This window comes from Colletotrichum truncatum (assembly GCF_014235925.2).
Source record: "Colletotrichum truncatum strain CMES1059 chromosome Unknown Contig_0008, whole genome shotgun sequence".
NCBI lineage: Eukaryota > Fungi > Ascomycota > Sordariomycetes > Glomerellales > Glomerellaceae > Colletotrichum > Colletotrichum truncatum.
This window is the reverse complement of record NW_027222405.1, coordinates 2,025,288-2,040,399: the sequence shown is the minus strand read 5'-3', so window position 1 is coordinate 2,040,399 and position 15,112 is coordinate 2,025,288. Positions and strand designations below refer to the sequence as shown.

The following is a 15,112-nucleotide window of genomic DNA, read 5'->3' as shown; positions in this document are numbered from 1 at the left end:
CAGGCTCACCGAAACCTGCCTGGCGCTGATTGGCCTCTATGGAAGCTTAGACCGTTCTGAGAGCTCTGCGGAAGTGGAAAGCGGGGCCAGGCTTCATCAGAGGTCGTGTCGCTCGGTCCCGGGCGGGTATCTCAGGCTTTCAAGTGGTCTCTTCCCTCAGACATCGTGACGTCCCAATCAGTTTCGAACTACGGTCATAACAAGGCCCAAGCTAAGGGAAGAGCCTCAATTACACCGGACTGGAAGTTCTCACGGCCATGTCGTTCGTCCTGTCACATAGGCAGGGCACCCTAGTATCTGCATCTGGCATCTGAATATCCCATCCCAACCGATACCCTCACCTGCCTTTACCTTCCCCTTCCTCTCTGCCTTTGTACGAAGGTGCGCGCGAGTCCATCTATTTCACACACTCACGCCTGTTTTGAGTCAGATATTCTTGCCTACATGCCCTTTGGTGCATGTCTGCCCATCCCAGCGCATTTCCTTCAGACACCCCAGCCGGTTCCTGTACCAGTACACCGTCATTACGCCATCATTTCAATAGTGTCTCGGGCAATATCAAACAAACCTTAACCGAGCTTCGTGGTCATCACAAAGAGGAAAAGAGAAGCAGCCAGCAAGCCGTCCTCCACATCCCCAGATATACCCTGGCAAGCTCTTGGCGGCATTTGCACCCTCTGATTGTTCATTGGTCTCCTCATTAAACTCATGCTGCAATCTGTCAACCTTTCGCCTGCAACCTCAACTCTCGGATCCGAACTGAGAAATAGCAAACCGGCCACCAGATCTGTAAGGTAGGTTGTCTATCGGCGTCTTGGTCTTTTAGTACACCATACGCGGCCGACCTCCACATCATAAACCATGCCGGGAGATGCCCAACTCCCACCTCCGCCGAGGGCTCCTCCTCCACCCGAACCCGACCCCATGGCCGCCATGAAGCTTACAAGGGGAACCTCGTGTGTTTTGTGCCAACAACGGAAGGTGCGTTGCGACAAGAACAAGCCATGTGCCAACTGTGTCAAGGCTCGCGTGGAATGTCGAGTGATCCCCCCACAACCTCCAAGGCGGAGAAAGAAGAGGCTTCAAGAAAGGGACCTCGTCGACAGGCTGAAAAAGTATGAGGTTCTTCTGGCCGAAAATGGCGTCAAATTCGACCCTATTGCCACCGACCTCAAAGCTTCGGACCGGGATTCAGTTCATGTCGACGAAGGCTCCAACATAGACGAAGTAGCCGATTTAGAGAATGACTTTGAAGGCTTGAAAACCTCACCTGAGGGCAGCACGTCCCCTTCAGTGGCGGGAAGCAGGAGGTCACAGTCTGACAAGTGAGAGAATCTATCCTCCTTTTGCCTTCCGGATATGTCGGCTAAACGTTTTTTGTTCCAACCGAGCCAGGCCATTTAACAAATGGTTTCCTTTTCATAAAGAGGTCTGCTCCCCTTGCTTTGAAGACCCATTATATCTTTTCTTTCAGAAATCGTCCTGACACTTCTGACAGTTCAGAGCCAGCGAGGAGCTACTTAGAGACTCCTCTGAAGACGAGGTTGACGGTTCCACCATACATCATGCGTTTGACAAGATGTACGACAACCAAGATGGCTTCCCGTTCATTGTGGGAACTCGTAATGCGTCCGTTGCGCACCTACATCCGTCTCCTATACAAATCTTTCAGCTATGGCAGATTTACATCAACAACGTCAATCCACTTTTAAAAATTACCCACGTACCCACCGTCCAGGGACTCATCATTGAGGCTAGTGCCAGCCTTGAGAAGATACCAAAGAATGTAGAGACACTCATGTTTGCGATCTACTTGTTGGCTGTCACATCGCTTGAGGACGCAGAGGTCGCAAAGATGTTCAACGAACCCAAAACCGCCGTCTTGTCCAGGTTCCACACCGCACTTCAGCAGGCTCTGGTCAATGCCGGCTTCATGCGCACCAGTGATACGATGGTACTTCAGGCTTACATGCTCTACCTGGTAAAAGTTTCTCCAAGTCTTGGTCTTCAGTCTTCGGATACTAACCCTGCTCAGATTGCTGTTCGCATGTTTGTTGATCCAAGACAAATCTTTTGCTTGGTTGGCATTGCCGTGAGAATAGGCCAACGAATGGGCCTTCACCGGGATGTCGCTGCCTTTGGGTTATCTCCATACGAGGTTGAGCAAAGGCGACGTTTGTGGTGGACCATTGTTGGCTATGATCGCCGAATAGGCGAGATGACAGGCTCAACCGTCACGGCTTTATCGACTGCTGGTGACTGCAAGCTACCTCTAAATATTAACGATACAGACCTTCATGTCAATGGCAAAGATGCCCCCACACCACATCAGGGCGCAACAGAAATGCTCTTCGTCCTCATCCGGACCGAGTTGGCCATGGCCATCAGCAGCGATACTGTACGTGATGGCCAACGATCCCATGGAGATAAGGACAAGGAGTCTGGCGCCGGTACCATCGCACCACGCCCCGTTTCGACTGTTCGCATGGCAGGGCAAGACCAGACTTACACTCTTGACGGATTCTTCGCGCACATTGAGGGCACATACCTCAAGTGGTGTGATCCAAAGATACCATTGCACTTCTTCACCCTTACTATGACGCGGCAGGCGCTGTGTAAGATGAGGGTCATCTCATTTCTCGTGCGGATGGGTAACGGCGAGGCGACTACGCTTCAGGATCATGAGCGCGACACACTCTTCCTCGAAGCTGTCCAGATGATCGAGTACGACAACATAGTGCAGGCGGCGGAAAGCCTCCAGGGGTATAAGTGGTATACGTACCTTCACTTCCCATTTCCGGCATACATGTTCCTGGTGACGGAGCTGCGTCATCGACTGACAGGCCCAATGGTTGAGCGGGCTTGGGACGCCATCGCCGAGAACCATGAACGGCGTGGCTTGATGAATACATTACACAGCCCCATGCACATCGCTTTTGGCAACCTCTTCATCAAGGCTTGGGACGCCCACGAGGCGGGCCAACGGCAGGTCGGAAAGCCAGTGCAGGAGCCCATGTGGATTACGAGGCTACGCCAACGGGCAGAGAAGGCCGGCAAGAAACAGCGCGGCGGCCGGACCGGACCAGAAGGGGCACCTGGGTTCGGTCAACAGATGGCCAGGGCAGTACCGATGGGTAACAGCACATCGCAGGTGGGGCCTATGCAAATGCCACAGAGCATGATGATGACGCCGCCCTCGGTTAGCGCTGGGACTCCGGCAATGGGACCCCCCGCGTCGGAGGGAGATGTCGATATGGACTGGAGCTATCTAATGCAAGGGTACGACATGGATACATACGCGGCATTCGGCGGAGGCTTCGGCGGCTTTCCTGTGGGTGGAAATGGTATGGTCGGTCCGGGGATGATGGGAAACCCCGACGCAGGCAACATGTTTGGAAATTAGAAGAGTATATTCTCTCATGAGAGCGTCGAGTTGCCAAGGCTGCAGTCTCCGCGCAGCCAAAATTTTGAATTATAACTATCATCCTCCTATACCCAGCCGGCCATGCCATACCCAGCTTAGCAATTACCACTAGTTCCCCGGCGTCCCACCCATTCATCATCCACCGTCAACTTCTTTGTCGAATCGCAAGCAGGCACTGTGAGCGTACGGTTCGTCGATTCGTATATGTATCCCTGGTCGCAGTTTTGCTTCCTAATATAGATGTAGTCCACGCTCTGGCCACCGGGCAGTTCAACGTCAACGTTCCACAGCGGACGCTCAGCCGAGTAGCTGGTGGCTTTCATGAGCTGCCCGTTTTCAGGTTTCCATGAACCAATCTCGGCAACATTGCCAAGAATGTAGACATTCTCTCCATAGTAGGTCGTTGCATTTAACAGGAAGGTGACGGGAACTGTACAAGTACCAGTCACATCAGGAGCTCCTGCAGCGATTGCGGGCTCGTAAACACCTGGGGTCGACGATGTGGTGCAGGTCTCAGGTACTTTCGAGGCGGCAGGGACCCAGCTAGGAGGATACTGGCCAGCACGGCGCTCAGCCATGGTCACGAAGGCGGAATAGGACCAGGTAAGGTCGGATGCCGAGAGGGGGTTTCCTGGAGATGTTTTGTTAAACTGTTCAGACATTGAACCGTTGCTAGGAGTGTACTGCTGTGCTACTGCTACGAAGGAATCAGCATAGGCAGTAACCGCACTGACGACAATAGCAAAGCTGTTGCTAGACTCCTGGAATGTCCCTTCCTCGGCGGCGGGATACAGGTCCTTAAAGAAGGGCAACGATGTTGAATCAATTTTGATAACACCCTGCGCCTTCCATTGGGCTACGGCGTCATAAAGGAATTCGGCTGCTCCGAGTATGATAAGATACCTCACAACAAGTTAGCGAGGAATGATTCCTGACCTAGATATTCATCCAAACTCACCAAGGATTTCCGTTGAAGTACACGTCCTCGATGTAACGGCCGAGTGCAACACCCTTGTCCTTGGGGATACCTTCGTTGATCGGGTAAACGCTACCATTGCGGAAGGCATCGACCCAGACCTTGAAGTTTGCCAAGGCTTGGCTGTGGCAAGGCTGAATGGAGGGGTCATCGCAGCTGGCCTTGATATCAAAGACAGAAACGGATCCTAGCATGACGTTGGCGTCCTTACCAGAACGCTTTGTCTGTGTGTTGATGTTTGCGGTATAGTATTCGCCGTTCCAGAAGGTTTGCAGGAAGCATAACACGTTGGGTGCCTGTTCACAGCCGGTACAATTAACGTTTAGCGATGTCGCAAGTGCTGCGCCCTCAACGAGCGAGCGGTACTGGTTCTGGACGGTGAAAAAGCTAGAACCGGAAACCTCTTCCCAAAGATCGAATCCAGTAGAGTTCCTTGATTTGTCGTCAGTTCATGATTCTGGAGAGCTTAGGATAGCGGGACTGATAAAGACAACCTACCAGTACTGGCCGACGTAAGACAGATCATTGGTGATGATAGGCCATATGATATCCTTAGCTTTTGATCCCTCGCCGTTCTCAATCAGCCAGCGAGAGTAAGTAATGAGGGCTATGGCTCTAAGGGCCGGCCCGTCTCGTTGAGGGCGACCCCATTCACCAACAAATCGTGTGCCGTTGGCATTGTACTTGGCCTCACCTAGACCGCGGCCCGCGGGAAGTAAAGACCCAGAAGGGTTGTTAACGGTCTGCAGAACAGCTTGAGAATGGTAGTAGTCTTCGATGTGGACCTGGAGCTCCTTTTTGCCAAAAATGAACTCATCTACAACCATCTTCATGGTTAGGGCGGCGTCTCTTGTCCAGGTGTAAAAGTCTTGAGATCATAGAATCAGTACGCAGAAGCAAGACTTGGTTTGTTTGGGAGATCTCACAATCAGGGTCGGTCTTGGACGGGCTGGCGATCACGATTCCAGGACCAGCACCTTCAACCATAGAACCCTTAGGGCCAATGTTGTTCCGGGTACTTTGAAGAGAGAAGTCCCTTTGACGTACGATGAAGTCGTCGAGGTCTGTGGCAACGACATTGGTTGCAAGGCATGCCAGACCGAGTAATGCAGACAACAAAGCCATGATGCGAATGTTAACGAGTGATTAGCCGTTCGTGGCCTAAACAGTGCCCCTTCAAATTGAGACGCCTGTGGCAAAAATGAGTGACAACAATGAGTGAGAGGAAGGAAAGTTGATGAAAAAAACTCGATACCAAGAGGAAATGGCTATGGAGGTTTAAAAGGAAAGAGCCTTGATATAGCCTCAGACCATGCTCCTATACCAAGCAAAGGGCCAAGACATTGTCAGGACGGTTGTATTTCTCGCCAAAGTTTAATTTTACCAGCATCACCGTTATGCACAGCCCTGAAGGTTCATCCCAAGTCATGCCGCCAGCAAGGTTGAAAGCGTTTGGGGCAGCAATCCCTGTGGGTACGGGCACTGTCATCTAATTTTGATATGCAAGCCGCAGAAGCACCGAAAACTTAGCTATTGTCCGGTTTAACCGGCTGCGTGCGGGGGTCCCGCTGAAGGTGCATTTCCCCTTTGTCACAGGTCAGGGGCGCCAATTGTGGAGGAACGCCGTTCGGTTGACAACATCGTAACTCAGGTTGTGGTCCGTTCCGCGCTTCTTCAATCAGTCTTACCACGCTCGTTACTCATTCTATTATAATCCTGCTTCAGTCCAACTATCAATACGCCTGAGGACGGCGGCAAATGTAGATCTAAAGAGCTGCGAAGACCTCCCATCTGCCACATAAAGGTCGTCTCCCTCAACTCTACATTCCCATGACTTGCCGAGAGAAATGCGCAGTACATGCAGTTGTTCGCTAATCTTTCACGAGCCATATTTGAGCCATCGCCACCTCAGTCTGAACAATCAATCAATGCGTCGATTCTTTACCGAAGAAAACAGTACATTTCAAAAATTGCCTCGGCCATATGTATTTCGCTCCTCTAGGCCTAGAAACATGTCCCTATCACGGACATGCACAACGTAGTTGCTGACTGTGTTTGTTGATGCGTGTCATATCATCAACTTGCCGAGTCTCTTATCTCAGTTACACAAGTTTGCTTATTCTCACCCATAAATTGGATTGAATGAAAATACCCGCAGAGAATGAACTCCATGCCTTGGTAGGGTCTGTAAGAGCAAAGTCGAAACGTCGAAGTAGCTGGTTACCGTTGTTAATTACGAATGTAGGTTCTGGGTCTCAATAAACACTCACCTCCACGAAGATCTTATTCAACTCCATGAGGGCTATGGTCTTACCCAGACACTGCCACTTGCCATACTTGAATACAAGCTCCCACTGTGCCATCATGGCCTTAAGATGGTCTTCTTCAGCCTCCAGCCACCGTTCTGGCCGAAATACATCGGCGTCAGGGCCATAAATTGCTTTAGAGCGGAGTACTCCGAACGCTGTCCAGCCAATGTTAGTTCCCTCAGGAATGCTCATGCCATGCATGAAATCGCCTCCTTTGGGTACTGTTGTGGACATGAGGCCCGTGACTGGAGGGAACACACGAAGGCCTTCCTTTATAACAGCCTGCAGATAACAGAAGTCACTCGCTTCCCGATTTGTGACAGGAGATGAGATTATACCCTCTCGGTCCGCTTTTCTCACTTCCTCGGCAAGCTTGGAATAGCATGATGGGGCTGTCATCAAATACAGCATCGTTGTCCGGATTGCCGTTGCGGTTGTGTCGGATCCGGCTATGATCTGGACCAATGTCTCACCTTCAGCCTCCTCTCGGGTTAGGCCATGTGCGAGAAAGGACCCTAACATATCTCTTCGTTTCGCCGTTTTGTCTAACATGAGTCTCTCTGCGACAACCTTTTTTGCAACGCTAGTATGAAGCAAACACTTGTCAGTCTTCCTGTAATTACATTAAAAGCAAAGGTGAGCAGCACAATCACGCACGCAATAAACTTGCCGAATCCCACGCGGTCATGCTCGGAAGGCATTACGCGACGAAATAGGGGCGACTGCAGCAGTTTTGCCAAGTTCGGAAATACTGTGAGTGTCATCATGACGGGCATGCTTTCCTCTGTCATTTGGATGTAGTGATGAACGTCAGTATCTCGCTCAAGGTACCCAAAGTGATAACCAAAGGCAAGAGAGGTAATAACGTCTAGTGTGAGATATTGGATCTTCCTGCAGATATCCATGGGACGGAAGACAGTTGGTGTCGACACATATTTCTCTTCGATGAGCTGAACGAAACTATTGATCTGTTTATCAATGGTGAATTCGAGATTTTCATTTTCCTTGCCGGAATACTTGTCAACCACAAGAGATAGAATTAGTTGTGTATACTGTGGAAGAATGCGATATTAACAAAGGAAAGAGACCCACGCCGATAGCCATCTTAGCTCGCAGTTCGCTGTGTTCATGATCATTTCTCATGGAGATGATGTTGTCCCGGGCCGGATCGAATCTGACAGCCTGGTAGAAGGGACCTTTGCGATATGGTGAGCGGACCGCCCACATTCGACGGAGAAGCTCCGAGTCATTGGTTACCAAGTCGTTGGGACCAATTCGGACAACCTGGCCTAAATTACGATGTATCCTGTCAGCAGCCTGTTGAAACAGAATGGATAGCTCCCTCTGATCGCGCCGTAAATGTTTGCGCATGTGTGTCTGAGACTCCTTTCCTCTACACAAACCACCCAGGTTGCGGGACCGAGTGGTCGGGTGTTGGGGCATGGGGCATCAGACCTGGGGAAGTTCGGGGTCAACTTGCCATAATCATCACAGGCTCGCTTGAGGGCGAGATGCATCTGCCCACCCAGTGTGTTACGTAGCATCCACCATTTGCTGAAGGCAGCACCTGGTGGCCCGGGGATGTGTCTGAGACGGTTCCATGAATTGTAGCTCAAAACTGTCAAATAAAGGAAAAGGGCCGCAATAAGAAAGAGCCAGGGGCTCTGGCTTTGGCCGAAAAAACTCTTCGTAACAGTCATGTCGTTGTATCCGGTGATGTTGCGTGGGACGAGGCTGGGTCATATAGGGGAATGCGGTAATTTTGTAGGCAAGTAGTTGGAGGTGAGCTGATTGAATGAAAGGTTTAAGTCTGGTAGCAAGTTGGACCTGTGGGGGTGAAGGTGTTTTGACTGTACTTGGAAGCACCCCAAAATCAAGGTTGACGGGGTAAGTTTTCCACTGAAAAGCGAAGCAGTTGCAACGAATGTGACTTCCTTCTGTGAAGGTAATGGAGGTATACCACTTGGATCGAGAGGAAAGCTGTCTACCTGTAGGAAAGCAAGGCATAAGAGCAGGTAGGTATCTTTCCCGCTCCGGCCCCCAATTCACTTTGTGGATGTGGACGTCTTGCGGCAGTGACAGCAGCAGGACAGCCTCGGAAAATCGGCGTTGGTGATCTTGGGAATTTACGTAGCAAAAGCAATGGTAAATTCATACAGAACGTTGCCAATGAGTCAGTTGTGTGAAGCAATGCAGTTCCATGTCTGTAATTCTTTCTTTCTGCCGTAGTTGGCCCTCAGTGTCTACAGCATCTCTAGCACAAGTCGCTCATTCACACACGAAGGGCTACATGTCATTTCATTCACCATGAAATACGACAAGAGACAATTGACAAGAAAAAAATGATCTATCATCTGCAGGAATCCGTTAACCCCCGCTTTGCGGCTTCGGATAGGAGCCAGGCTAAGGTATGGCGGGAGCCCGGTTAGACATATCACCAATCTCTTTACCCTCGCTTAGGAAGTCAAGCACTAATATAATTCGAAAGCTTCAAATCAATTACGACTTTATATAAATGTAGTATGCCAATGGTCTTCTAAAGCGTGGAGACATACAATCCTTTGTTCCTGGGCTTATATGTGCGACATGAACAACAGAAGCGACTATGCCTTGTCGTCATCTTGGAAACAATCGTGTTGCATAAACTCTGAGCCATGTGTTGCAACATAGGACCTTGAGACTAGGAAACATTGAATGGTTCTCCATCAAGGATATTCTTGTTTGTTTGCCAGACTTCCGCCGTCTCCGTCAGCCCCGGTTCCATCCCTCATAATCTGTTCACACCGACACTTCTGCAGAGTAACCAGATCGGAGCCAGCCAGCAGCCACACAAATGGTAGAAACGAAGGTTTGATATCATTCATGCTTTCCGCACTACTCGTCCTGTTCAGCTATATGCAGCCATGATGGCGGCATGTTTTGACGGGTCACGGCAGCAGCATGCCAACGTATGGTTCTGTCCACCCGACGGGGTGCATGATAGCATGCAGGAAGCCGGGTCGCCTAAGAACGGCTAACATCAATACTGTGATGGTCGGCTTTCATAACATCGCCCCGAGCATCGCCATCAGGATCCTTATTTTTACAACAAACAGAGCTGTGTCATGCGCATATCGTCATCAGTTGACTGCCCGGACAATGCTAACAACCGATGTTGCGACAGATGGTGTCTTTTTGATCATATACGTAAAAGATTTGCCAGGTGCCAGACTGCCTGGCTGTCTGCACGAAGTTTGTGTAAACCTCACCATCCCCAGCGCCAACACATGGTGGCACTGCCACTTCATTTACGCCTGTAGTGATTGTGAACGGGGCCACCAAGGTCTAATAGCAAGGTCCAGCAGGCTGTATAGACCATTTAGTTTGCGTGGCCGGCTAATACCGAGAAATCGCTCACGGCCAGACGCCTTTGTCAACATCGGCCTAACAAATATGCCCAGCAAATCCTCATTCTTGTAGAAAGTTGAAAGGTGTCATCCATCAGCGTACCAACTGGCTTAATACAGAACGCATAGATGGAATAAACCACTGAGGAGATACAGTTTCTGTAACACATAACCGGAAAGCCGGCGGGAGAACGCAAGCGACTTGTTTGTGTTGCCTTTATGAGAAGCACTGCAGCCAAGCTGGTTTACTCTATACCCTAGGGGCAATTGGCCACTTCCCACTTTGTAAATTTCCAAGTAATCTACATATTCGCTGAATGCATTTCCCACATTTCTTCCTTCCTCGAAGCTAACATGATCTTTTTCTGCTCTATTGTTGCTCTACCGATTTTGCCGAAATAAAAATTTCCGTCCTGGACATAACTGGAATCATCCTCCAGCGCAGAAACTAGATTCATTCACAAAGCCACAGCCATGGGAGATTCGACGCCCGATACAAGACACCATACTGATACGGTCCTTTCAGCGGGGGCAAACATAGGTCTAGAGCCAGACGAGGTCAGCAGTGGAAGCTCACTTTTTCCGATGCCACACTACTCAAACATTCATCACTAAGCGTAAGCTACAGGATGTTGCTGGCGCCGATCTACATAGTATTGGAAGTGATGCTGATTCAGCGTTAGGCGAAGCAAGTAAACATTCCCTTTACCAATACGTATCCAGGCTTACAATTTATAGTCCGAAGCTTGGCCATCATCTACTGCATCACTGCGATCAAGCATAGTGCGCGCGCGAGAAGAAAATGGTAGAATTTACCACGGCTATAAAGATGGGAAATATGTTCTACCCACGGATCAGGTGGGAAATTTTGTTTCTGTAAAAGTGGTAATAAACAAGTTCGTTCTGGCTAAGCCTTATGTTCAGGAAGAGCTCGACCGGCAGGGTAAGGCCATTGTTGCAAATGGGAAAGATGATTTTTGCGCATACTCACCGCTGCAATAGCATTTCAGTACCAACTATGCCAATTAACTTTCGAGAACAGGCTGAACTTCGCTCCAGTCTACCACCCCCACAGAGTATTGGATGTTGGATGTGGCATAGGTATGACCTTTCCTTAGTGCCAGTGCTTCCCTAGTACCAAGTAGTTGACAATTTCTCAGGCATGTGGGCAATAGATTTTGGTAACACACCCTCAGGACTGGGTAAATACTCACTGCGACGCTAATTTCGAATCCAGGCGAGGAGCATCCGGAGTCTGAAGTGATTGGCGTGGACCTGTCACCAGTCCAGCCAGGCTTGTGAGGCATGACACCCTACGACTGAGTCGAAACTTCTAACATATACAGCACGCCGCCCAATGTTCACTACGAAATTGATGATCTCGAGGAGGAATGGAGTTTTTCGAGGAAATTTGATTACATTCATAGCATGATGATGACAGGAGCTTTTAGAGACTGGCCAAACTTTCATCGACAAGCCTTCGAGTATGTGTCCCCCAGATGGGCCACCATTCACGGTTGGGCAAGTTTTTGTTAACCTAGGGTTGCAGGAACTTGAATCCAGGGGGGTGGCTGGAGATCCAAGATATAGATTTTCCAATGAGAAGTGACGATGGAACGATCCCTCCAGAATGTGACCTCGGAAGGTGGAACGATCTCATGATGGAGGCTGGCAGAAGGTCGGGATTCCTTCTGGATACTTGCGGCCGGGCGGCAGACATGATGGCTAGTGTGGGATTTGTCGACATAGTGCGGATACCATTCAAGTGGCCCATCAACCAGTGGCCGCAAGATGTGAAGCACAAAACGCTCGGGTTGTGGACAGAAGCCAACTTCAGCGTCGGTCTGGAATCAATGACGCTGGCCCTCTTCACCCGCTTCATGGGTTGGCGGAAAGAAGAGGTCTGGGATTTCAGCGCTAGAGCGATTGCAGAATGGAGAGATGTGAGGAGGCACGGTTACTTTGACGTGTATGTTACGTACGGTAGGAAGCCATGAACTGCTGGGGGAATATTAAATATTTGGATTCCCAGTTGCTTCAGAAGTTAGCTCTTGGTGCCAGGTTTCAATATTCTGGACCAGTTGTATAGCAGAGCATCTGAGCCAGTGTTGCGGTCTGACTTTGCGTTGTGGCCATTTGATAGGATTGGCTGTGTCTCCCAGTAAATATGCCGGCGAAAATGTTGTCAAACCTGCGCATCTGGCCCCCCCCCCCCCCCCCCCCCCCCCTCTCTCTCTCTCTAGCAAAACTACTTGCCATATGCTGCTAGTGGTTCAGCCAGTGACACTGCATAACCAGAAATCGGACGAAAATCCGATGGAGGCTCTTTTAATACTCAAGAACACGGTTGCCGCCTTCATTGAATACTGGAAGCTGGCCACTGTCAGGCCTAGCCATGAAGCTCCGGTCCTCCACTAGAATCAGTGGCTGGCTGTATCTGTATCGGATACTGCAGGCGAAGTATCATCGATGGCTGTTCTGGGTCAGCTGTAGGGTTTTTGGGCCCAGACAGATATCCAAGGCAGATAGGCATGTATTCGTGTGTCGTGGAACGCCCTTCGGATATCCTGTTCCATGGTATCGGCTTCCTGCTTTGATAAGCCCATTTGTGGCCATTTGACAAGCACAGCGCGGACAAGTTGCCACAATACATCCTTGCTTAGGAATAGGCCGATTTCTCGCTGGTGCCGGTCCTTCGCCCATGGCCCGATGGGCATTTTGTGCGTCCGACAATGAATATTTGTAAACCCGGTACTTCTCAGCATTTCGGGAAGCACAAGAGGGACCTCCAAGTCCCAAGAAAAATGAATTCGGAAAGTGCGGATAAACAAGTCCATAAATTTTACCGGCGCATAATCTTCAGGTAATGTACCGTCATCACACCCAATGTTCACGCCGGCGTCCTGGAATTCAATCCACCCTCCCGGTTTCAGATTTCTACGCTGTAGTTAGAACAGAAGTAGCACACGCAATAACTAGAGCCTTACTGGTACGCCGACTTGATGACCTTGACCGGGTCTCGAAGGGTCACACTGACTGACCTAAAGTGAACAAAGTCAAGGCCAGAATAAAGTTGAGACCAGCTTTCTTCAATGTCATCGATCCTCCAGTCGACATTTTGAGGTGCATATGAGTTCTGAATCGGCGAAATGTCTACACCAATGACATGTGCACTTGGGAACTTATCGGCGACTAAGTGAGGGTCAGAGTTGTAAAGCTCAGCACAAATAAGGATCGCCGGGCATACCTTCGACAGCCCAAAGACCTGTACCAGTGCCAACATCCAATATCTTCTGCGGGCTGATGTTAATGGGGGAGAGGTAGTCATTGCCGTCAAGAAGACGTTTGATCAATTGATGCTTCATCTCCTCACGAAACTGTTCCGTCTCATCATTTGGAAGGGGGTATATCCCCTGCAAGAAGGATTGATAGCGTCTTTCAGGGTTAGACTTAGCTTCCTAGTCTGTAATGATTAACTTCATGGATGACAGACACACCTTCCACCTTCATGTGAATGCCTCATGACCCGAGAAGCAAGTGATGTGAAGCCTGAAGACGCAAGTGACTCGCCATAGTCTGATGATTCTTCAAATTGGTCCTCGTCCAGCATGTCTGGTGGAGCTGGCTCTATTGGCTCGCTTGTAGACAAATTCATGGCCGAGATACCTCTGGGGGTTGAAGCAGCGATTAGGAAAAGGGACTATTGGTGGCGAGGCGACGGCATTGCAATGCCGCACTTGCGTAGCATTAACCCACTGACTTTGAGACAGTCACAGGATCGCATGGGGAACACCAGAAAGAATCTAGGCCAGTTTTGTGGCACTAACGGCCCAGTACCCAAGGATTGCTAATATCGCAATACCTGGCGGTGTTTTAAAGAAAGAGGGGGATACTGAGGCCACCGCTCTCAGCAGGCAAATGAGAACGAACCAACCAAGGACGACGTTTCTGCTAATGAAGATCAGATTCGGAGAAAGTAACGCAGGCTACTTCGTTGGCAGATGCGGCGTAACGGGGCACTTCATAACCGTCCGTGGGAACTGCTTCCAGCAAGCGGGTAAGTAGTGAGAAACGACTGCATGCACCAGCTAACAGTTGAACCAGGCCCGCAGCGTAGGTCGTGAGAAGCAGCGCTTGGAGAGAAAAAAAAGTCAATAATAGCGCAGGGATCGATGGGAGATGAATGACTGACCGGACGGGCTCGTAGGTAGCTGAATGGGTGGTAAAGTAAGCCAGTTACCGCCAAAGAAGTAGTCAGTATTTGGGAAGAATGGGTCAAGGCATGGGCGACGGAAAGCGAGAGAGAAACTAGAAGAATTGAGCTGCAGTACCTGATTCTAGGGACCGACTTTCCTCAGTACCAACAGCATGGCAAGCCAATCAGGTGCAAACGCTCCCCTCTTTGCAATTACTGGTGATGACCGGACAGATGCCAATCCACCAACGTGGTACAAATCAGAACGAGTACCAACCAGCTGAGCTAGATTTCGTCTCATGCGTTAATGCTTCGCCAGCCCGATGTGGTTGGGGAAACAAAGACATTAAGAGATGTTGAGTGTTAGCATAATTAGCAAATAGAGCATTCTAGTACCAGGTCAGATGGGAAGAAACATGAGCGCCTTGGAGGCGAAGCTGCCATTTGATGCCAGGTTCTTCCGATCTCGATGAGCTGGCAAGAAGAGTGCCTAGACTTTCGCACGACCAGGGCAGAGAAACACGAGGGGGTAGCAAGCATATGATAGATAGGTAAGGGTATTGGTTATGTATTGCGTTACGCGGCTTAGTTGAGAGGAAGAACCGACGAGGCTTTGCCGTTTCGAGGAGGTCGCGCATAAGCGGTCTGCGGATTAGACTTAGGCGACCTTGCGAAGAAGTTCAACCGCAACACGTTGTGTCGACGCCGGTTGTCCTGAGGCGAGGCAAGAAACCGTAATTCAATCCGAGCTTGAAGTGAGTGAAGATGGCAATTTATATGTCCTGTTGTTTTTGCATTGTGCCTCAGTTTTGAGAGGCTAAT

General features: G+C 49.9%; 5 protein-coding genes across 5 annotated transcripts; 2 read left to right on the top strand and 3 right to left on the bottom strand.

The window, feature by feature from the left end:
• Nucleotides 1-861: 861 nt before the first annotated feature.
• Nucleotides 862-3,403, top strand: CTRU02_212036 (C6 transcription factor; the record flags this gene model as incomplete). Its single annotated transcript, XM_070205766.1, has 3 exons — nucleotides 862-1,325; nucleotides 1,396-1,429; nucleotides 1,499-3,403. The coding sequence occupies 3 exons, from the start codon at nucleotides 862-864 to the stop codon at nucleotides 3,401-3,403; spliced, it is 2,403 nt and encodes an 800-aa protein (XP_070060579.1).
• A 116-nt stretch (nucleotides 3,404-3,519) lies between these two features.
• Nucleotides 3,520-5,525, bottom strand: CTRU02_212035 (glucoamylase; the record flags this gene model as incomplete). Its single annotated transcript, XM_036725136.1, has 4 exons — nucleotides 3,520-4,327; nucleotides 4,383-4,832; nucleotides 4,899-5,268; nucleotides 5,327-5,525. The coding sequence occupies 4 exons, from the start codon at nucleotides 5,523-5,525 to the stop codon at nucleotides 3,520-3,522; spliced, it is 1,827 nt and encodes a 608-aa protein (XP_036583301.1).
• A 977-nt stretch (nucleotides 5,526-6,502) lies between these two features.
• Nucleotides 6,503-8,409, bottom strand: CTRU02_212034 (cytochrome P450; the record flags this gene model as incomplete). Its single annotated transcript, XM_036725137.1, has 5 exons — nucleotides 6,503-6,616; nucleotides 6,671-7,292; nucleotides 7,367-7,761; nucleotides 7,784-7,998; nucleotides 8,190-8,409. The coding sequence occupies 5 exons, from the start codon at nucleotides 8,407-8,409 to the stop codon at nucleotides 6,503-6,505; spliced, it is 1,566 nt and encodes a 521-aa protein (XP_036583302.1).
• A 2,160-nt stretch (nucleotides 8,410-10,569) lies between these two features.
• Nucleotides 10,570-12,092, top strand: CTRU02_212033 (methyltransferase; the record flags this gene model as incomplete). The annotated part of the gene is made up of 9 exons (XM_036725138.1): nucleotides 10,570-10,653; nucleotides 10,688-10,783; nucleotides 10,834-10,977; nucleotides 11,020-11,038; nucleotides 11,098-11,196; nucleotides 11,256-11,276; nucleotides 11,333-11,393; nucleotides 11,442-11,579; nucleotides 11,645-12,092. 9 exons carry the CDS (start codon nucleotides 10,570-10,572, stop codon nucleotides 12,090-12,092), a joined length of 1,110 nt encoding a protein of 369 aa, XP_036583303.1.
• A 486-nt stretch (nucleotides 12,093-12,578) lies between these two features.
• CTRU02_212032 (methyltransferase domain-containing protein) lies at nucleotides 12,579-13,750 on the bottom strand (the record flags this gene model as incomplete). The annotated part of the gene is made up of 4 exons (XM_036725139.1): nucleotides 12,579-13,032; nucleotides 13,083-13,287; nucleotides 13,343-13,530; nucleotides 13,593-13,750. 4 exons carry the CDS (start codon nucleotides 13,748-13,750, stop codon nucleotides 12,579-12,581), a joined length of 1,005 nt encoding a protein of 334 aa, XP_036583304.1.
• Between the last annotated feature and the right edge of the window lie 1,362 nt (nucleotides 13,751-15,112).